The 23,007-nt window shown below is 42.4% G+C and overlaps 1 protein-coding gene across 1 annotated transcript in view; it reads right to left on the minus strand.

Annotated features, from left to right (window-relative positions):
* TNIK (TRAF2 and NCK interacting kinase) overlaps nucleotides 1–23,007 on the minus strand; it is a 318,039-nt gene that overhangs the window by 93,004 nt on the left and 202,028 nt on the right. The window contains exons 6-10 of the mRNA XM_019532732.1: nucleotides 21,702–21,792; nucleotides 19,415–19,545; nucleotides 11,107–11,161; nucleotides 10,233–10,311; nucleotides 764–939 (exon numbers count right to left, since the gene is read on the minus strand). Of these exons, the coding sequence (XP_019388277.1) occupies nucleotides 764–939; nucleotides 10,233–10,311; nucleotides 11,107–11,161; nucleotides 19,415–19,545; nucleotides 21,702–21,792 (532 nt within the window). The remainder of the gene's footprint in view (nucleotides 1–763; nucleotides 940–10,232; nucleotides 10,312–11,106; nucleotides 11,162–19,414; nucleotides 19,546–21,701; nucleotides 21,793–23,007) is intronic.

The following is a 23,007-nucleotide window of genomic DNA, read 5'->3' on the forward strand; positions in this document are numbered from 1 at the left end:
GGCTGAGGGGGGATCTAGTGGCCTGTTGCAAACTAGTCAGAGGGGACCAGCAGGCATTGGGGGAGTCCCTGTTCCCCCGAGCACTACTAGGAGTGACAAGAAATAACAGTCACAAGCTGGCAGAAGGTAGATTCAGATTAGACATCAGGAGGTGTTACTTCACGGTCAGGGCATCTAGGATCTGGAACCAACTTCCAAGAGAAGTAGTGCTGGCTCCTACCTTGGGGGTCTTTAAGACAAGGCTAGACAATCACCTTGCTGGGGTCGTTTGACCCCAGTACTCTTTCCTGCCACGGCAGGGGGTCAGACTTGATGATCTGCTCAGGTCCTTTCCGACCCTACAAACTATGGAACAATAGTTGGGCTCTACACGCTGACTGGATTAGCAGACAGCAGGTTGTTTTACCTTTAGCTGTTGTATCCCCACGGCATTATAGGCCCAAGGGAGCATCAGCAGCACCTTTGATAGGTGACATGGCTGGAACTTAACACGATTCAACCTGAGACAGATTTCTGTCTGAGTGAGAGTCAAGTTGGGGCAACACTTGCACTAATGCTGCTATGGAAATGAGCTACAGACTGGAAGCTTCTTGGGGGACAGAATTTCTCTTCTGGACTTTTTTGTTTCTGTTCTTTTTTTCACGTACTTTTACAGGGTTTAACCTGTAGGGGAGTGGAAGGGGAAGAGCTGGGTTGCAACTGATGTTCTCAGCTCTCTCTCTCAGTATACATAATAAATTCATAATCCTGCATTGCTACTAACCTTTCTCTCCACGCTTCTTTTTAGTCCTGTCAATGTGGTCCTTGAGCTGGATGCGAACCTGCCTTTCATTAGGCTGATCTCGGATGAATGGATGTTTCATCAGCTGTTCAGTTGTTGGCCTCTGACTGTGGTTCTTCACAAGGCAGCTTTCAATGAATGACTGGAATTTCTTAGACCTACCAAGAGAGAAGAACGCATAGAAAAAAAATGTGTTTTACGCGAGGGGCTGGAATTACACTCAAGTGGGGGGAAAAAGAGAGTATTAGGAATATCAGAGTAATTAAAAGGATCCTGTCAGCTTGAATTTTTTGCAGCTGAGTAATTTTCAATACACCCTTTAAATGATGAGTGCTGACAGATGTACAGGGCCCCCACTCTAACTCACAGCACTTTATGTAAAGTGCTATGAGTTAGAAAGATACCCCCCACCACAACTCGACCTATTGGCGGGGGGTGGGATTTAAACTCCACTTTGGAGTCTACCAAGCATCCCGCCCCACCCCCCCCAGCTCAGGCTGGGCAAACCCCAGCCTGCAACTCATTTCCCTTCTCACAGACAGTACTGGGGCTGGATCAGCTCAGCCCCAATTTCATGATAGATTGACCCTAGGGAACAGAAGTTCCTTAACATGCTCCAAAATTAAGGAACCTTCAACTAACTCCTCATTTGATGAGGTTAATTTGTCACATGATTGGCCACTTTTAAAGCACTCTGCAGTCATGTGTCACGGCATGACTGTACAGTGCTTTCAGGGGGCTGATCACATGACAAATATAAAACTTCTGTCTGTCCCCAATCTTGCCTGAAATTCTTCTTTCTGCTCTTTAGTGGAAGTTACTTGGAGAGGCATTTGAGCAAGACATGTCATTCCTCAGTCTCCTTTCAACTTCACTTTCTGTAAACACTCTTGCCACCTGCCTCTCCAATTTCAGCTTTGTAGGTTACCAGTAAATACCTTCTCCAAAAGCCTGGAGAATGGAAGCCGCCACTGACTTTCCAGTCAAAGTGACTGTATGCAGGAGGTTGTAAAAAGCATCAAACAAAAGAATTGTAGAAAAACAGGGCCGTAAGGTCTGAAGTCACCTAGTTCAACCCCCAACTTCAGGCAGGATCATTTCCATGTAATCCATCCCAGTCAAATGTGTCTGACAGGTTTTAAGTTTCCCACAATGGGGATTCCACAACTTCCCTAAACAATCTCTTCCAGTACTTAACCTTCCTTCTTAGACTGTTCTTCCTAATATCCAAGCTACAGTCCTTTCGGAAAGAAACACTTCACCTTATTTAACCTCCCAATGTTCAGGGGTTGCAACAGTAGGTACAACATTTTTAGGCACAGCTATACTTTTCTAAGGAACTATTTCCTCTTTAACTCTATTTTACAATGATGGTACTTTTTATTTAAGGTAACAGATTTCTGGGTAAGTGGTTGCTTACACGTTACCAATTGATATTATGTGGATCTTTAATTGTTTTTTAGTTGTGTAGAATCTCTTAGTAATTCTTGTTTTTCTTAGCTATTTCACTCTCATAGTGTGCTTGGACAGTATGTACAAGACCTACAGGGCATCACTGCTTAGCTATAGCATGTTCATGAAATGCGCTGTACCAGCAAGTATGCTTCAACCTTCAGGTGCTCACAGATCAAAAATGAATGGCATGCCACTCCAGAAGTACTGGTGGGATGGAAAAGTTAAGTGAAGTCATCTGTTCTCCCTTGCCTGCCTTCCTACAAACAGTTAAACTAAACCCCAGACAAAGCAATTCCACCCAAGTCTTAGTAAACAAATTTCTCTTGGCTTCAGATTTTGTATATCAAAAGTTGGCCTGGAACAATTTTTGCCACACTGTAAACCCTAGAGAATAGGGTTTTACAAGAAAGAGATGTTGACAGACCACTAGAATGAGTGTTATTTTAGCAAATAGGAAAATTAACGTAAATTAAATGTCAGAAGCCAACAGATATTACAGAATTGCATTGAGAGGTAAAACAATAAGCTTTTGGGGATTTTGTTTTTAAACTGCCAGACTAAATATGATTGATCTTTTAAGTATTAATCCATACAAATTGAGATGAGAAAATAAAACACGCAACTGGATCCAATTAAATCCCTCCTCTAGATGTATTAAACGAGCAAGTGCCCTTGCCTTGCTTTGTAGTCAAGAAAAGATTGTCTTGCTGTCTGCCAGAGTGAACAGGCCAGGTGAAGCACTAGCCAGCCCCATTCTAAACAGGATTTTGTTCTGCAGGCCTTTTATGGGGGGGAGGGGAGGGGGGGGGGGGGGCGGGACACGGACTATGATGCTTTAACTGGAGCTATGTGAGCTGCATAAATGCTGGGCTCAGCCTGGACAGCAACAGTAGCTGGAGGGTTCCCCCTCTCATACCTGCTCCCGAGCTGGGGCAGGAGGAGGGGGAGGAACATGACGACATCCAGAGGGAGCAGGAAGGGAACAGGAACCCACCTGCCCGATACCACTTCTGTAAAATTTATTCACACATCTACAACAATAGGCCATTTTCCCTGTCACCAGTAATGTGTTCATTTGTGTTCCAGTGCATTCCCTTGGATTAGCACCTTCTGTTTTAATCAGTTTGCTTACATGTGGGGCACGTATTTTGACACAGACATGCAAATTAGTTAAGTGCTGGCACTATATGCCACTGGGCTCTGCGACACAAAAATAAAGGAAGTCAGAAAACAAATGACATATTTTCTCCAAAGCACAAACATCAGGGGAACAGATTATATTCTGATGATTTCTGCTGTAAATCAAATGCATGTTTTGCATTGCCAGTCTAAATTTGAAGGGAGTTTCTTACAACAGCAGTTAAAAAGTAGCCTTCCTTTGTGTCAGCATGAGCAAAATAATCTGTGCATGCATTCCCCACACATATACATGTGCTTGTAGTAAAATGCACATGCCTAGTTATGAAGCTACCCAGCCAGACCTGGATTTGGGCTTCATTCAGGGTGGGGGAGGATGGGGAATGTCTCAAAACCTGTTACTCCCACCTGATTTTTGATCTTAAGGCAACAAACTTGAGCATTTCAGAGGAGATTTTAAAGGTTTCTCCTCTAAGAACAGCAGCAACCTGGAGATCAGCAACAAGCATACATAATTCCCAGTCTCACTGAGGTATTAGGCCTAGCAACGGATCCAGAAGCCTTCTGTACCTCAACACTGATACAGACCACAATCACTGGACAAAACAACATGGATTATAACATCTGAGGTTCATTCACTAGCAACTACCAATATCATACCAACACCATCACCTGCTTTTACAGTATGCTTCTGCCATCAACACTGGACAGACTGGGTGATGCCTATGCCAAAGAATGAATGAACACCGATCGACTTTGGCTGTAGACAAACACACAGGCCTGTGACACATCACTAGCTTCCCTGGACACTCCATCACTGACCCCAGGGTTGCTGTTTTTAGGCAGCAAACCTTTAAAAACTAATCTGAAAGGGAACTTGTGGAACAGACTGGACTGTGTAAAGTATGGCTTAAACAGGGACTATGGATTCTTATCCCATTACCTGGATTAGCTTTTGTGACTTGTTGTTTTTAATATGGTTTCTTTGTTTTGCTTCTCCCAGCACTGCCCCCCAGCACCCGCTCTCCTCTGCCCTTGTAGTCAAATCTCTCTCTCCTTCTTATAAAATGTTCCTTGCACATCCGTTAACAGCATCTGATGAAGTGAGTGGAAGCTCATTCATACGCTCTCTCTCTCTCCAACATTAGTTAGTCTACAAGGTGCAAATGTACCCTGCTTTCTACTTAAGACCAACGCAACCAACTACATCCATAATGGAATGCCGACCCTCTTCTGGGAACTGCTAAAAGAACTGTAAGTAGCAGGTTAAACTGATACTCTAGGTACTCAAGAAAATACAAAATATGAGAATAACTATGCACCATCATAGCACAGCAATTTATGGCTAAACACTTGACCCATGCACATTTTTCAGGGCCAAATATGTGCTGGTGTAACAGCTGAAGTCAAGGAGTTTCAAATCAAGCAAAGAGCTTGGCCCTCAGTTTTGCATGTTTCCAACAGGAAGACTCATGCAATGCAGGAGATTCACATGGATTTTCACTCTGAGATTATAGCAACTTTCAGCTGCAGAAAGGAAGGTGGTACCATGGGCAAGTGAACCCAGGAGTATCAAGGAGAAAGACAGACCTGGTCTTGCTTGCACAAAGTAACCAGAAGCAAACCAGATGCTTCTGGCACAACTCTAATTAAAACTATCTTACCAAGCAGGAAATAAGACAGGGAAGGTAAGTGACTTGCCTGAGATTACAGAGATTAATTTACTAAATACTAGGAATAGTTGGCACCTAAAACCACCAGAATTCACACCTCCCTGCTTTGATCTGTTTTCTCTTTATGCCATTCTCAAGAGGACTCTACCTCTCAAGTCAAAAAATGGGCACTGAGTTCTCATCCGAAGGCAAATCAACAGAAGCAGGCCCAGCTGGGATCACCTTGGGGCAGTCTGTAATTTAACCAGGCCACCAGTAGGCTTTCCCCATGTTCTCTCTCCTTTCCTCTTTCCCCTATCTCCTGTGGAAGAGGGGATAAAAAAAAAAGGACGGTCAGAAAGGATGGTTGCATCACAATGAAAGACAGAGTAATTCACATAGCTGGGACTATACCTGGCTACACCTACTGCTTCCTTGATGAAGGAACAGCAAATAACAGGAGCAGATGAATGTTCAGTTGTTATGAATGACCGAAACAACATGCAGTGCTGTATTTGAGCATGTCTATATGCCCTCTCATCCACGGTGACACCCTCCCAGACATTGACAGACAAAGAGGAAAACAACATTCAGGAGTCTTGCTTCAAGAGTCCCTTATGTGAGCCTCATCCTGCTCTGGCTAAAGTAAGCCCTCACTGTGTTGAAAAAGAGAGCACAGTATAATAACAGCTGCCGGCTGCTGGTGCTTATTCAGTCACAGACACACAATAATGCAGTCAAGTGATGCCAGAACAGTTGAGCCCATATGTCTGCAACCCTTGTGTATTATTCATGATAGATATGCCTCAGGCCTGCCAAGAACCACCAGCACCTTGTACAAATTAAAATGGTTTCAAGGGCCAGAATGTAGTTTACAAGAGAGCACTGCCACTTTGCGCGAGTGGACAAAGCTTGCTCATGACCTGAGTCTTCCCGTTATCAGTTTCTCCAAAAGAAGAATGGAGGGGAGGACCTGTTTCAGCAGAGAGGTAGCCGGCTGCATGGTTGCACCCTTCCAAAAGGGCGACACAACAGCCGTTCTGCCCATCACAGCTCAGAGCCAGAATATCTCCTGGAGCTCACTATAGCACAGTGCAATACTTGCTGCTGGGTAGCCAGGGCTGCTTGAATGGCACAAGCAAACCCTGGAAGTCTGCACTGCAGAGAAAAAGCATGGGTGTTGTTCATGTTTATGGGTCTGGCTCCGATTCACTAGGACACCTTAGGGCAAGTCACTCAGCTCCCCTCCGTATATAAACACTAACACTGCTACTTCCCCAGCTTGTGGGGCTGTGTGGCTTGAATAAATGTTTGCAAAGCCTTTTAAGATGCTTGGCTGTAAAGTGCCCTAGCCAGTGCAAATACCACTATTAGCATTAACAAAGAGAGGTTTGTCATTTCTTAGTGGGAGAATGAACTGTTTATGGAAACAAACAGCACAAAAATGTCAAGCTCTATTTGCTTATGAAATTCAGAGGAAGAAATTTAATCTCCCATTTCATGCTGATTTTAACCAGAAGAGAGAAAATTATAAGGAACCGGCTTTTAATTCCAAATAGGAATAGGACTATTTCAAAAACAGGTGCACGGATTCAGCAAGAAAACAGTGTTTTTGTTTGGGACAGCAGGCTAGATTCCAAATCCTTTGCCACTTATCACTGGCATTTCACTGACTTAACTTCATCTTCAGCCATCAAGGGCTTTTCAGCCATATTTTTTCCTGTGGAAAAAATGATCTTCACACTAGTGCTCTAACTGGGTTGAATATAGTGGCATATGGAGAGGCTGACAGTCCTAAGCCCACTTAACATTACTTATCTTGAGGCAGGGAAGCACAGAAATGAGAGTGACGCTCATTTGAGGTTTTCTCTTGTGATTTAAGTGCTTGTGAAAGAGGTCATATTTGAGCATTTGTCCAGAACCTGCATCCCAGCAGACTGGACAAAAATCTTTGTGGGGGTCTGTACCCATAGCTCGTAGTCCGTCACTGACTGGGCTCCAGTATTACATCAGAATTTTAATCAAAATTATTGACTTGTACTTAAGAAAACTTTGTTAAACCCTTCAGATTATTGTGTTTCAAAGTCATCAGTGAACCTACATTGCTCTGAGCTGAATCCAGAAGCATGAACCTACTGAAACCTAGCCACAAACCTCACCTGAATTTCAAATTCATTAGGAAACCTTGAAAAATGTGTATAGCTTCGAGCTTCCTCCAGTACATTTCTCAGATCTCTGTCATCTAGTCAGAGGGCAAGGGTTACACTCCCAGGCCAGAAACAGCCTTCAAAATAGAATTTTTCTCAACTGAGTACTTAAATGCGCACACAGCCGGCACATGTAGGGTTTCATTGTGGAACAGTCCTTTCAGAGTACACTGCATTTTAGTGACACCCAACTCCGAGTCCTGTGGATTTCCTAAGTGTGCACTCAGTCCCATTACCCAAATCATTAATGATGATACATTAAGCAATACTGGACCCAGGACAGAACCCAGGGGAATCCCATTTGATACCTTCTCCAAACTAGATACTGAACCATTGATGACTGTGTTGAACATGATGATCCAGCCAGTTTTGCATTCACCTCACAATACTTTTGCCTAGCCTGTATTTCCTTAGCTTGTTAATGACAATGTTGAGAGAGACAGTGTCACAAGCTTTGGTAACATCAAGGTATATCACATCCCACTGTTGTCCCCACATCCACAGAGCCTGTCACCTTATCATAGAAGGAAATCCAGTTGGTCAGGCAGAACTTGCTCTTGGTGAATCCACGTGGTTGTTCCATATCACCTTGTTTTCCTCTAGCTGCTTCACAATCCTACTCCATGATCTTTCACGGTATTGAGGTCAGACTGATTAGTCTGTAAATATGGGCACTATATTTGCCCTTTTCCAATCATCTGGGAACTTACCTGACCTCCACAAGTTCTCAAAGAAGATAACGAATGGCTTCAAAATTACCATAGTGAACTCCTTCAGTACTCTAGGGGGCATCTCATCCAGCCCTGCCAACATGAAGGTATCTAGCTTCTTTAAGTTATCCCTAACCTGTTCTGTCATTACTGTGGGCTGTTTGTCTCCTTCCCTACCTAACATTACTGGCAATTGCACTTATCTGGTAGCTACCCCTGTATGTGAAGCTGAAGTAAAAGGAAGGCATTAAATAGTTCAGCCTTCTCTGCATCATCTATAACTAGACTTCCTCCTGCATTCCATGGAGAACCTATGGCTTCTTTGGTCTTACTCTTGACATATTTGCAGAATTACTTTTTATTGCCTTTTATGTGATGGTGGCTGCTGTCTGCTGCCAGACTTGAGTCTAAACATAGCCTTAGTCTTCTCTTTAAGAAAAAGAGGCTGCAGGTATTAATGTTGTCAGGAAGAGAAAACAATACCAAAATGACATTGCAGTATTACAGAAACAGTATTTTACTCTAACCATAAGGATCCAGAAACGAGATCAAGATTCCAGAGTGTCATGTCAGTGCTGCCAAGGGTCAGGACAGTGGTGTCTATAAGCAATATGGGGTGATATGCGAGATATGAGGTGGCTGCAAATTTGTCAACAGTCCATGGTCTAGAGACATTTAGATCTACAGTGTCAGTTCAAGACCTTCCCTACTCATGAGATGCACAATTGTTACAGCTGTTCCTAATTTCTGACTTCAAGAGCAGGGAGAGTTAAGATACATAAACACAGAGGTATTAGCTGGAATAGGAGGGAAGGTTTGTCTCTAACAATTCTCGTTTGTGCAACATGAATTAAAATACTCCAGAGACAGAGATTATGACTTATCAGAACGTTGAACAAAATAAAACTCCTACTTCAATCCAATTTCACTGTAAAGGAGAAAAATGTTTTTGTTCGGAGCTTTCTTCCTTCATCTGCATGCCTTCTGTTCAGAGGCTCAGATTGCCTTTGATGAATAAACAATGCATTATCATGAAAAAATAACCCCCCTTGCTAACATCCTACAATCAGCTTTGTATCATCGCAGCTAATTCCAAGCAAAATTAAATGAGAGATTGGCAGCACCTCAGAAAGTGCATGTCAGGACTGCATTCTGGGCCAAGAGAGCTACAAGTATCAAAAGGCAGCTGTGCAAAGGGTATGTAGTTCATATAGTTCCAACATCTCTGTGAAGACTTCTAGCTACTGTGGCTACAGTTTCAGAGGAATAAAAAAAAAATCCACCTTGTACTGGCATTATATTAAAGTCCAATTAGTTGATGATTCAGCTGGCAAAACTCAATAACCTATTTTGGATCCTATGTGCACCTTTCAGGGGGCCTGTTAATTGGATGTTCTTGTTTCAAACTAATGTGCAGTAAGGAATAGTGATATCTGCCCTCTGCAGCACAGAAAACACTCTGGCATTCCTGCCATTTTGACCTAATTCCTCTTCAAAACCCACCTCAAACCATTCTTCCCTTTTTCCATGTCTTCAGACATTAAGCAGCAGAATTTCAGGCATCAAGACAACACTCTCACCTCCAACTCCATACCCCTGGCGCTCAGCATCTTTAACATGAAGTGGCAGAATTCTGCTGGTCTTTTAGGGCTAACCCACTGCTGAGTCTGGAAGGAGCAAACTATACAAACTAAAGTTCAGTGCACAACACCTGCTGGGCTTCAGGGATTCTTCTTTTTATTTCTTCTTCCCCCCCCCCCCTTTTTTTTTTAAAAGAAGGGTTTTTATTGAAGTGTCCTGGTTTTCTTCAAAATACTTTTGCATTTTCTTTCCTCCAAAATTTTAAAATAAATTCCAAACTATGTTCAGATCTCCACATTCCTGAGCCTTCAAGATAAACTATCCCTTTCTGGCATGTCTAAATATTTCCACTTGAAAACAGAACTTTGCTGGAAAGAAGTGGGAGCCAAGTGAAGCATCACGTGGCTTCAGGCTGCTTAAACCCCTTCAGAAATCCAATGGCAACATTTATGAAATGGGAACATTAGTGAGTTTTCCCCCTCCCTCCTTCCCAACCTTTCACTCTCCAAGTCAACTTGCATCTCCACCCTACAACGTGGAGATCAAAACTCAGTCTTGTGCTTACTGATATTTTGCTAAGGACTTCAGTAGGAACAGGACCAGGCCCTTAAACCTGTATAGAGAATTTTTAGTACTACTAATAAAAATAAGTTATAACCCCTATAAACACACACTTTCCAGCACCAGAATTTCAGTTTGGAAGACTCACCACTTCTTTGATTTCAGTCTAGGGGCTGGGTTCCGGGGAATGAGGAACAGAGCTCTCATGGGATGCATGTCGCAAAGAGCTGAAAGTACAAGAGCATTAGATACACCAGGGAGAATAACAAGGAATGAGCATTTCAAAGATAGAACATATATAAACATCAGGTGGGACTGAATGGAGAGCACTGATATCTATGGGATTTCACTGGAATTAAAAAGGCTCCAGGTCTCATGATACTGAGGACTCTGAACAACCAATATGCTATAAACCAAACAGTGATACAGCTCTATAGCTGGCTGGAGCTGCTAATGTGGGTAGGAGCTAAACTCCCTAAAGATGGAGGGAGCATCTGGCATTTTGGTTTGGAGTTAAGGGCTAGCCCTGAAGCTTGTAACTTTACAGCTTTCTGTTAAGGCACTGATGGGCACAGAAATAAGGGACAGCTTAAGAACGTGTTGTACAGTGAAGTGATACTGGTGTCACTGGACTCTCTGCATGTCCTAGCACAAGGTCCAAAGGATTCTTACCAAGCTTATGATTCACTTAAATGCATCAGCTAAATCCAGTGCCTAGTTACGTACATCACAAGGAAGTCCTTTAAAATAATAGTGTTATTAGCAATCCATACTTTCCACAGACCATTCATACGTATTTTGTTTGGAGAAAGAGAGACCCAATGCAATTCAGCCCATTATTCACTGAATCACAAGGGCTTATTGTGGCATCTAGAATTTTTTCCCTATTATTACCCTGGGCTCCCTAGTGCATCCTCTCGAGATTTGGGGTAGGGATTTCTGGCATGTAGTTTATGGGTACAAGCAAACAGCAGTAGAAGCCAATACAACAACAGCGAAAGCAAGGCAGTGCATCTACTTACGAGGAGCGCCTTCTGCCATTTCTATGGCTGTTATACCCAAAGACCATAAGTCACTCTGAAACAGAGAACACACAACATAGGGAAATATCTAGCGAATCAGAACTGTATAACGATGTAGAGTCAGCTAAGTGGTACGGCATGGCACTCCATGGGAAAGGTTTCCAACACAAAAAATCCATATCATGCTTCAAATCTTATGTCCTTGAACTCCCAGATCAGCAGCTTTCATTTTTTGTGCTTTGGAATAAGGGTTTCCCCTCCCACTGGAGTTATTTTTTCTGAATGACTGAAAAACAAATTGTCAGTGATGAGATCAGCAAATCCAAAGCCACATAATCCAATGTGATCCTCTTTCAATAATAAATGAATAAATCTTTCAAGTGTAAAATTCAAACCCACAGCCACGTAGTAGTTCAGCAGCCTTGCTGGGCAATTCTGTTCTGGCTTGTGGCAGCTTCAAACTCATGTGACCCTCTACATGCAACCTTACTGGACCACGGCAGTAATGGGCCACGCAGATACAAAACACAGCTGGACTCTCCAGACAGAGGCATTGACATCAAATAGGAAGTCAATGAAATATAAATGTGCTCCCACAAATCTCTACAGATTTTTCCCTCTCTGGGAGAGAGAGAGAGAGTGTGTGTTATTCTTTCTCCCTATATTGTTCAATTCATACCAACCTCTGCAGTGTTGTCTGGACCCCTTTTATTATTTTAAGACATCTCAAACATTTATATTGGAATGTTTTATGTTTGTGAAAGAGGCCGAGTTGGAAACCTCATTGATTAAAGCTTTTCTATTGACAAAACCAGAAGCTGTAACTCAGGAAAAACTTTCATGGCTTTTAGTACGGAATTTCCTTAGGATGGACTCAAAACCTGCAAAACATCATACTGACCTGCAGGCCAGATCATACAGATTCATGGCACGCTTATAGTCATAACTGAAATCCTCATACATATTTATCATTTTTCTTTATCCTCACAGCTCTGATAAGCCAGCATCATACCATATTTTCTCACATACAACACACTCCCAAATAAAATACACACTTTGTTTTAAAAGCTGAAATGAAGAAAAAAAGTTCTCCCTTTGAGCACCTCTGGACTGGGGGGGTAGGAAAGGGGGAGGGGAAGGGGAAGCATCACAGCTAGCAGCTAGAGAGCCTTGCCTGCAACAGGTGCAGCTTTACTTTTGCTTTTCCCTGACAGAGACTTAAGTACTAACGTTGTTGTTGTTACCATATTTCCTTGATTATAATGCACACCTCCAAGTTCTAGCAACTGTATTTTGCAGGGGGGATTGGAAGGGTGTGTTGCAGGTAAGAAATCACAGCATAACTGTTCCTGTTTCACAGATGGGGAGACTGAGGGAGAGGGGTCGCCTGAGGTCAGCAGTAGCGCAAGACTGAGGGATCACCTGAGGTCAGCAATAGGACCAGATATGGGCACTTGGATCTCCCCAGACTTGTCTGCAGTAAACTATATTTCTGCTTCATCTGTATCAACACAGTTAAATGTTGCAAATCTTCCTGGCTGTAGCTGCAGCTGGTCAGAAGTGCTTATGCCAGTACTGGTTTGGCAACCAATAAGCGTTCTAAGGTACAAGATCTGTAGGTTGGTATAACTGCAACTTCATTAGGGAGTTACTGATACAACAGAGTCAGGAAAAACCCTCACTCTTCACTGACTACTTAGACCAGTAAAAACTGGAAGTGCAGACCAAGCATCCTTCCAGCTTCAGCTGCTTTTCCTACCCTTTCCTAGAAAAGGCCCAGGAAAGGAAAATCTCATTGCTTCTCTTGGGCTTTCCCCAACTTTCCTCTACAGAAGCAGCACTGAATCTGACCTGAAATATCAGGGGATATCTTGGATTTAGGGACCATCTGCAGAGATGTTCTCTATGAGCATCATCATCTTTTCCACCCCTGTGGAAGAGCTGTAGAAACAGTAATGCAGTCTGCAAGGAGGTGGACTTGTTTGGATCAATGACCACACGAGGGAGGTGAATTGTGTATGCCAAATGCCCCTTTGGGCATAGGCTGATCCCTAGTCTGCCCTGCCCACAGGTAAGGATGGGAAAGTCCAAATCTTGTAATAAGCACTTACAAAGAAACCAGTATATCTGACTAACCACACTCTTGGGAAGAAGTAACCAGGTTTGGCCATGTCCCATAAGAAACTCTGCCCCTTTCTCAAGAGTCAGCCACAAAAGCACTGAGCAGGATACTGTCACTCTTACCACCTTGCTAAAGCTAAGACTTCACTTTGCTTCCAAGTCTAACTTTGGTTCTTGCTTGTCCCAAATCCTGCTCCAAAAGTAGCTCTGTACTGCTCAATCCCAGTCTCTTCCACTCACACACATCTCATCCCTACTACGAGAGGTCCCTGCTGGCGGAGAGGGGAAAAACTCATTTAGGTCCATTTAATCCTTTATTTGTCTGCTTAGGCTGCAAAGACTGAAGAGCTGTATGCAATGGGTGTGTGGTATGGACACTAAGCTGAAATACCAGTATCAGTGATTTCAACAGGGATTGGACTGAGACCCAACAAAGCTGGTTAGGTAGAAATCTGGAGAGTTCCCAGAGATGCCTTTGTGTTACAGCTGAAACGTGCTGGGCTTGAACAGATGCACCAGTGGCCAAAGGCTGCACTCCAATCTTGAGGGCAGCACAAGGCTGCCCTCTAAATGACAACTAATTTAACACTGCACTGCATCAAATGATTGGACATCACAACAAGTTGTAACATCATGGCTCTCCTGTAATTCTTCCTGGCAGGGCTTCAGTATTACAGGCTTCAGGTTCAATGGATACTTTGGCCCCTAATGGTATTATACATACCCTAAGCATATTACTTTGGCCCTCAGCAAAATCTATATACTCAATTGATAGGTGCAGACTTCCTAGTTAAAATTTGATTATACATAAATGGATTCAATATAGTGCCCATGGGAAACAGGCTTCTTAGGACAGAGTCAAAATATGAGGCCTCCCTGTTTTATCTTTTGAAGTACTGGTTGATTTAACAGGAGATAAAAGACCTACATTTCTTTGAGAAAGAAACACTTCCATGTACTTTATTTCTAAACCTTTCACAGCTCATATGTTTCCCAGCATGGCAATTTCTCTTTTATTCCACAAACATCTAGAGCAATGGGGGAGGATTTTTTTTTAAAGTTCATTTGATATCATATTTGTACCACTTCTCTTGGGATACTCCTATTTTCAAGTAGCAACATTCATATCTCTTGCTTCTCACCAGAAATAATTTGTCAGCTATGAGCCAAAGGCCTGGGCTAGAGAGTACAGAAGTCACTAACATTCTGCTTAAGCTTTTAGATCCATCACCAGATCTCCAAGCAACTTCAAGTCCTTATATACAGGAGAAAATGCTTAACCCATTACAAGATGGGAAAGAGAAAAGGGGAGTGCATGCGCAGCAGCGAAAGATGGATAGAGAAAGAAAGTGGCAAGTTTCCTTAATGGCCATAGTACAACTTATTTTTGGCAAAAGTTGGGTAATGCATTATTCCAGACACTGCGTAGGTAGAGCTGTTATGATTAATAACCTAGCACCATTCGTATTAAAAACAGAACACAGACTAATTTCAGTGCCTTCATCTGAAGTACAGCTTCAGAGGCATCTCCCAGGTTGGTCAGTAGCCAGCTGGCACCAGGAAGAGATTCAGCTGCAGCAAAGCCAAAGAGCTTTCCCATCGATTCCTCTGCACTGCTGCGGAGCGCACTTTCAGGTACTCCAGTGAGAAGAGTCCATTGGCAACCACCTCAGTGCCTGGCGCCTTTTGGTCCATAACTTCTACTCTGTACTCCATTAAGTTAATTTCTTCTTCTCATTGATATGAAACCAGTGATCACAAATGTCATTGGGAAAGTCACCTCCCCACACACTCCTGTGACAACTCCTTAAGCGGCCCATATCTACTGGGTCTTTTTTGAGCAGGCCATGTTTTAACAACTTTTTTGGTTGTCCTGAGGCATCAGACTAAAAAGTCAAGGTCACTTTGGTGTTATAGGTGAATTGAAAGGCTTCCTTCAACCACAAAAAATTAAAACTGTTGCAAGATAAGAAGTCAACAACATAATACAGTGGTACCTGCAGAAACCTGATCGGTCAGCGCAAACTGTTTTCCCCATAGAAATGGGGTTTCAACTGCAGCTCAAATTAATTTTCACTGGAAACCTTGGGGATATATTTTAATGTAGTCTCTTAAAGACTATGTTCCTGTAAGGTTCTCAGTGGCTGTTTATGAGACATTGTCTTCAAATGCTGGCTTCCTTGTATTTGGATAGAATTTTCCTGGCCTTACTAGCAAAGGTGTAATTCCGCCTTCTCGGTTTGCTTTTCCTCCTCTGCTTCCCCTTCCTTCATCTCCCCCTTGTATTTTCCTTTACTCATTCCCCTGTCACATACCTAAAACACCTTGTTCTTCCTCTCCTCCATTTTTACCTTGCCAACTACCTCTCCAAAACCCAAGGGCCACAGAGTGGGCAGGGGAAGGCTTTCCAGTGACCAAGGCAGGTTTTTGGAGTTATTAGTTTCATATCAGGGAGTGATCAGATAGCTGGGCAAGTAACTTAAAAGGAGACATCCAATTCTACGGAACCCAAGAAATGCTGGGGAAGTGAAGACGTATCTCTACCACCTCAGTGCCATACAACAGCTGAGCAAGGCATGCTGTATCTGTTGAACGTGTGCTACTTCCAAATTGGAAGTAATATAGCAGGCTTAATGGAGTGCTGGATGCAAGCCAATAAGCTCTCTCTCTCTCTACTAGTTTAGCTACATCACCTCAATTTTGGCATAGTATGCTTCACTGCAGCTCTCCTTAGTAAAGTACCAAGGCAATGTACATATGCCCTTAGATTTCTTCAGCAGGCTTCCTTTTTCTGACTCAGCAGCTCACTGCAATATGCTGAGGAAATTGAGTCAGGGAGAATGGATGAGTAGAGGGCATGTGGGAGACATGAGAAAAGACAGAAACCCCAAGCAATCTTTAAGAAGTTTAAAAAGAAATCCTCTTCTCCATACGTCAGGCAACGATGGCAACAACTCACCAGAAAATGAACAATTTATAATGATTTTCAAATTGTATTTAAGTTAGGAAAGTCCACCTGGCAAAGAGAAAACATGCTTATATATTTGCATTATCTCATTTTAGAAGGGTAAACGACCTTGGTTTCCCTTGATACTGTATACATTGACAAGATCTTTATAAACAAAAAAGGAGGAACTGCTAGGAGGAAATAGAAAATACCCTCGACAATGTGGGTTTTAAATTCATCCTCTGTGGTGTGATTTATTTACTGTATCATTCTGTCTACTACAGAGCCAGCTCACTTCAACTAAGAAAACCGAATGATCAGAGGCTTTTTTTTGTCTGATGGACGAAGACTAGCTGTAATCCTGCGAACCTGCATCTGTAATAGAGTCCAGTGGCCCCCACATTTCAGTGGGCTCTGAAAACACCTTGCAGTTCAGTGTCAGTGGCAATCAGTCTTTTGTTTTACATCCAGAGTCAAAAAAACTCCTGTTAATGCCAGCTTCAGAGACAAAACATCTAGTTTGCTAAGAAGGTTTGATCCTTGAGGACAATGGAAGAACTCTGATCCCTGCCACTGCTCATCACTCTACTGAATATTAAGTGCCCTAGTTATTTTGGAAGGAGAAAAGAACTTCAGGGATTTCTGAGGATAGAAAGCTGGCTACGAGGATATAAACCCATGGTTCTTACACAACAATAACACATCTTGGAATTCCACATTCTCATTCCAGTGACTGACTGCTTTATGGGAATTAAACCTCTCCAGACTGTAGGAGGAATACAAAATTCAACAGGGTATCTTGCTAGTGCTGGCAAGCCAGAAAGTAGAAAGCATTTCAAGGGGAAAAGTCAGGCAGACAATTGAACCACTTAGTCTTACAATCCTGGGCTAGTCTCAGCTGCTGGAAACCTGTTCTGAGCCAGATAAGAGACTGCAATGGCAAAAAGCAGATATGATTTTGGGGTTTTTTTGGGAAGTGGACCCATGCCAGCTGAAAAGGGCCAGCGAAGCCTGGAGAACTGCTAACTTCAGTGCATCAACAGTACGCTCTGTTTGGGGATAGGGGAAGAGAGAAATGGGTTCTTATATGCTGGTAGCTAAAGAGTAAAACTGCTCACCCACACTGGAAATCTCCAAGGGAAGGTGACAGAAACACTATGCATCTTTTGCTGGAGGGAATATTCTCCCTCAGGGATACAAGGAACGGTAACTTACAGTTACCTGTGCCCATTTTGGTGAAACCAAACCCACACCACTTAAGCAGCCATTCCCTGAAAAGCCATTTTTTTTTAGTGTACAGATATGCAAGGAGTTAAGTTCTATGCTGCTCCTTTTTTCTCAGCCAGTAGGCACACAGGACATCCTCCATAAAGAACCACTGAGAACACCCAGAAAGCTTTGTAATCTGAGCTAAAACGCTTACACATGAATATGCCACAAGAAGATATTGTGGGTTACTCCTCAAAAAGTCAAGAACATTCCTTAAACAAACTCTATATGTGAGAGTGCCTGGTAGCCTTAACCAAAGGCATGCTGTAGTGGTTAACCAAAGAGGACTGAATAATTGCAGGTCAAACTATTTGCAAGTGGATTTATTGGTAACAATTTATAGAGGCTAAAGTACTGGTGGCCAACCTGTTTTGGCAGGTATGTTGCAACCTAATCCCTGCACTCTCCCCAAGGGACGCTGATCCCGGCATTTCTCCTGCCCCACCTGTTGCTGTTCTCCCTGCTCCCTTCCTGATCTGTCATGAGTTGTACACAGAGGTTGACCATGCCACTGCCGGCACACGCCGCAGGTAAGTATCTATGAATTTTGGATGCTAGTTCAAGACATCTTAGGGGGTTTCTGCAATGTTGATAAAGCATATATTAAAGAAAAGGGTGTTCAGCTCTGCTAAAAAAAATCAGATCCTAAACCCTTCGAGCTAAACGCCATGAAGTGAGGCAACCAGAATTAGTGGAAAGTTCTGGACATGCATCTCTGAACACCTTGCCTTATGCTAAAGCAAGTCATGGTCATTAAAAAAGTACCGGAGCCTTGACTTCCTCTAACTACCAGAACTGACTGACTTTTGTTTGAACTGCAACCTGGATGGTTTCAAGTTTCTGTTTCTGACTAATGCATGAGTTTGGACAATGATATAGCATACCCGTGGAAATACCATCAGGTACTCTCAGACTCTTCTGAGCATATGTTAACCAGTTACTTCCCTGTCATTGGAGAAGCAAGATATTGGCAGTGTCCTTGTCTTCTCTGGTTTTACTAATGGCATCTTACAGGGTGTTCTCAGTGGTTTGGGTATTGTGCCTTGTAGTTTTATGTGAGGTTTTTAAAGTGGAAATTTGGGAGATTTATTGGGTTAATGACTGTCCAAGAGTAAAGAGGACTGGGTAAATGACTGCCCTGGGGAGCACCACTGAGAAGCATACCCAAAAACGTGGCAGTGAAGCTGCTCTGGGGACTCTTCTTGCTGGTGTTTTTGAGCATGTTGGAAACAGAGAGCACTAGTGACAGCAGGACAGCCCCAGAACTGCTTCACTGCTTTATTCCTGGGTTGGGTGCATGCCACACAGGACCATTGCCAAGGGCATCAGGAAAGCAGCATCAACATGGCAATTTGGATTTAAAACTTCCATTTCACCACAGGCAGGGGATTGCACTAGATGATCTATGAAGGTCCCTTCCAGTTCTACATCTCTATGATTTCCTCTTGTCGTGACAGTACCCTCCAGAAAGAAACACAGGAAAGCACACAGCACAGCAAATAAGTATAAAACAGTACATAGGGGACCTCCTCCATACCTCTTCGAGCTTGGGGAAAGACTTAAGTGGTTGGACAACACAACAGAGAACACCTTAGACCTGACATCCCAGAATCTGTGGGTGAAAGGCAGAGGATTCTGCACTTTCCTCTGCACTTCAAAGCTTTGAGAAACTGCCAAAATACTTAATCCAATTCCAGACCATTCATGTTGTTGGTGCTGGGATGTAACCCAGCTGACATTTGTGATCAGCTCAAGCTTCATCATGTCTATCAACATGATCCTAAATTCAAATGCTAACAGCATCTATCTAAAAGAAAATAAAAAGGCCCCTAATCTGAGATATTTACTTCCTAAATCTCTTTGCCTGTTTTAATACCTTGACTAATTCAGACATCTTAGTAAACATTTTTAGACCTCATAAATATTACTTTGTAGCAAGCAAATAAATATGATGGTGCTTCTTTAGGTTACCTTGAAGTCATAAGTGGCATCTGGATTTTCATCACAAGCAATGACCTCAGGGGCCATCCAATAAGGAGTTCCAATGAAGGTGTTTCTTCTTCCCACCGTCCTGTCAAGCTGAGCACTGACACCAAAATCCACTGTGCATCAAAAAAGAAAAAACAACATGTCATCTTAGGCAGGGAGCCAAAACTAAAAGATACTTTTGAGCTGCAGTGTATGAAGAAGGAAAAAAATCCAAACTCAGGCTGAGATCATGCAGTCTGTCTATTCATTGTGCACATTCAGTAATGAGACACTGGACCAAAGTCTTTCTTATTTGAACTGCACTGATTTCAGTAGAGCTCTACTGAGGATGGATTTGACTCTGATCTCTTGGTATTGTTGGGAACAAATCATCCATTGCCAGGGTGTTGTGAGGGTGTTGTGAGAACACCCTCACAACCCCCAGCACTACTGGAAAAGAGGATTAGAAACAGAAACAAACCACAGCTTTTTTCTGTACTATTCCACATGAATTAAGGAAATTCTCCTTTTACTAATACTATTGTTGGAAGTGACAAGATATATTCAACCAAGAAAATTAAAAGCTGAAGACAAAGGACCACAGCAACTGTAATTTAATCAATGAGAAAACTCTATGGGTCAGATTCTCTGGTCTACTCTGTATTGCACAATTTACAAATGGCTGGAAATTTGCACTAGAGAATTTCCTTGAGTGGAAACCTCCACCAGCATAAACCTGTGAAACTCTTGCCCCTGGGTTGTGAAGGGTTAAGCAGAGAGGAGCCAGGCTACTCCAAGCCCAGGAAAACTAGACCCAGGCAGCTGAGTTGAACTGTTACCAGGTTTCAATGCAGGGTTTCGTGGGTTATATTATAGATTGCAGTTCTTATGCCCATGGGTATAAATAGATCTGACTTGTTTGTACTCTACTGTTGAACTGCTGTGCTGCTGGGGAAACCGAGTCACCACAGCCACATGCCTGCACCCTGTCATGAGAGTGGTTACACCTGGATAAGCCAGCTCTACCATCACCTAATATGGAATTTCCTTTCTGGGATAAAGTAAGGGACTTAGTAGTAAAAGAAAACTCCATTAAATCTGATTCTGCACTTGTGTAAGCTGTTAAAGGCACTTTATGTCAGTGGCAAAAATTACAGTTGCCAGAAGGAAGCTTTAACATACTGGTGCTGAACAACTGAGCCTTGTGTCATCTGTGCTTAATAGCAAACTGTCTTCTCTGTTGTCTTCTTCACTACAGTGATGTGGGGAGGGGATATGTACAACAGCAGTATTGTGATGGGTGACTGTAACACTGGAAAAGGAATGCAGAACCAGTCTTCCAATTGAATTTTTTCAATATGTTGATCGTGGCACCAACAAAGAGAAAACACATTAAAATAATTAGAGATTGTTTGATTGAATGATTGTTCAATGGGATTGTGATGAAATCTTCCTCAACTTAAATCTGAAAAAGACATATGACCATCGTAAATGTCAGTCCCTTGCAGTTGAAGATGACTGTCTTCCATGACTGTCTTATCTGTGGACCCAAAGATGGGTGATGAGGCCTATCTGGGATCGAGAGACTGTTGCAGCTCAGGCACATTTTTCCATGCAGGGTGGATGGCTCTGGGTTCTTGGTTCAGCCCACAACATGCTGTTTCTGCTGTCCCACTTTTCTGCCTCCTTCTGTTGTCATAAGGCTTCAAAGTACAGAGGTCCTTGCAGCAGGCTCTTCCTCCATTTGGGACAGTCTTGGGCATTAGCCTCCCATGAGTTGATGTCAATGTTGCATTTTTTTCAATGTGGCCTTGGGGACGTCCTTGAAGTGCTTTCTTTGCCCTCCTCTTAAGTGTATGCCTTGACTGAGCTGGTATGGGAAACACTATGATAGGTCCAGAGTAAAAACATGTACTTGAAGATTTTCTATTTAAAGAGCTTTGATATACAGAAATGAACATAAATATGTAAATCCATGTATGGACACACAGATACCCAGATTATATGTCCAAATTTAAGAATGGAACCCAGCAAAGTAGGTGCGTGTGTTTTTTTGGACTTAGCTCTCAGCCATCACCTGTTGACAATGTAGTTCATAGTATTTAGTTAAGACTCAAGATCCTTTTAATGAATCCAGCACAACACAGTAAATACAGCAGATGCCCAGATCTATCCCCATTCTGAAAAGTGACAAATCAGCTACACCGTCCTCACTAATTTCGTTCCAATACTCCAGCCAGGATAATTCCAGACTTCCTTACATTCTCCAAATCATCTTATCCATTCTTACCTAGTTTAACTTCTGCATTTTCTGTCAGCAATACATTCTGACCCTTAATGTCTCGATGAATTACTTTGTGCTGGTGTAGATGACTCAAACCCTAGAAAATTCAGTGAAAGGTTAGAAAAGCTCAAGTTCAAAGTGAATTAATTTGTAACATTCCTCCCCATCTAATTAGGTAGCAAAGTGGGAGATTCACAGTTGGAATTAATACTTTCAAAACCCATTTTTTATTATACTTTCAACATAATGTCCCACATTCCACTCTGGAATTACATCCCATGCAAATGAAACACCTGCTTATTTACTATGTGCATCACAGTAGATGTTTTACATCATGAACATGAGCCAAAAATTCTATAGAGGAGTAGGTCAAGCACTCAGTTTCCTCAGGAACCTATATTAACCCCAACACCTTGATATCTATGGCCATGTTTTTTGCCTTAGGGAGCCATCTGTGCGGCAGAAATAACTGAAAATTTGGCACTCGCTCCCTCTCTCTCTCTCGCTGTATTTCACATCTCTTTGAACTGAAATACTAATCCTCGTGTTATGTTGGTCCAATAAATGGTATTCTGATGCAATAAAAAGCCTCATTTAAAAGAAAACCATGCAAATACAAGTACCAGAACATGTACATAATCCTAATAGAGTTATAGCTCATATTAAAAGCCCATCTTGAAGACTAGAGGTAAACTAGCTTTCTGTTGTGAGTTTTTTCTTTGTTCATTAATTTATTTTTGTAACCTGCATTTTTATTTCATCCATTTACTATTTCAGAGATTAAAAGTAATATCCACCTATACTGCCACTCCAATAAAATATGGATTACTTTAAAAACTAATTTTGTGTTGATTTTACGTTTCATATTAGACATTCATATTTTAAAAAGAAAATAATTTCTGCTATCACTGCTGGCACTTATTAGTCATTTTATGCTTATTACCTTGGGACGACTCCATGGAATAATTCATAGAGGGACACAGATTCCTTACTGCATACCCATTCTTAACTGCATTACTGCTAGTTTTAGGCCCTTGCCCATTGATCCTCGGTACACTGAAGTCGACAGCAATGCCTCCACTGACTTCAGCTGTGCACTATCAAACCCCAGGTGTGATAAAATCGCAACATGCCTTCAAATTCTTAAGCAATGTTTCTTAGGTCCTGCTTGTTACAGAGGAAAGATGAAGGTATTGATAGAATTAAATGCTAAGTAGGTCTTTCACCTGCCCTTTTCAATAAGCCTTTTGACCTGCAGGTCAAGAAACAGCTCCCTTGCGGTATGACTACAGAGGAAGAGGAGCTTATGCAA

Source organism: Crocodylus porosus, unplaced genomic scaffold (assembly GCF_001723895.1).
Source record: "Crocodylus porosus isolate Cpor-Errol unplaced genomic scaffold, CroPor_comp1, whole genome shotgun sequence".
Lineage (NCBI taxonomy): Eukaryota > Metazoa > Chordata > Crocodylia > Crocodylidae > Crocodylus > Crocodylus porosus.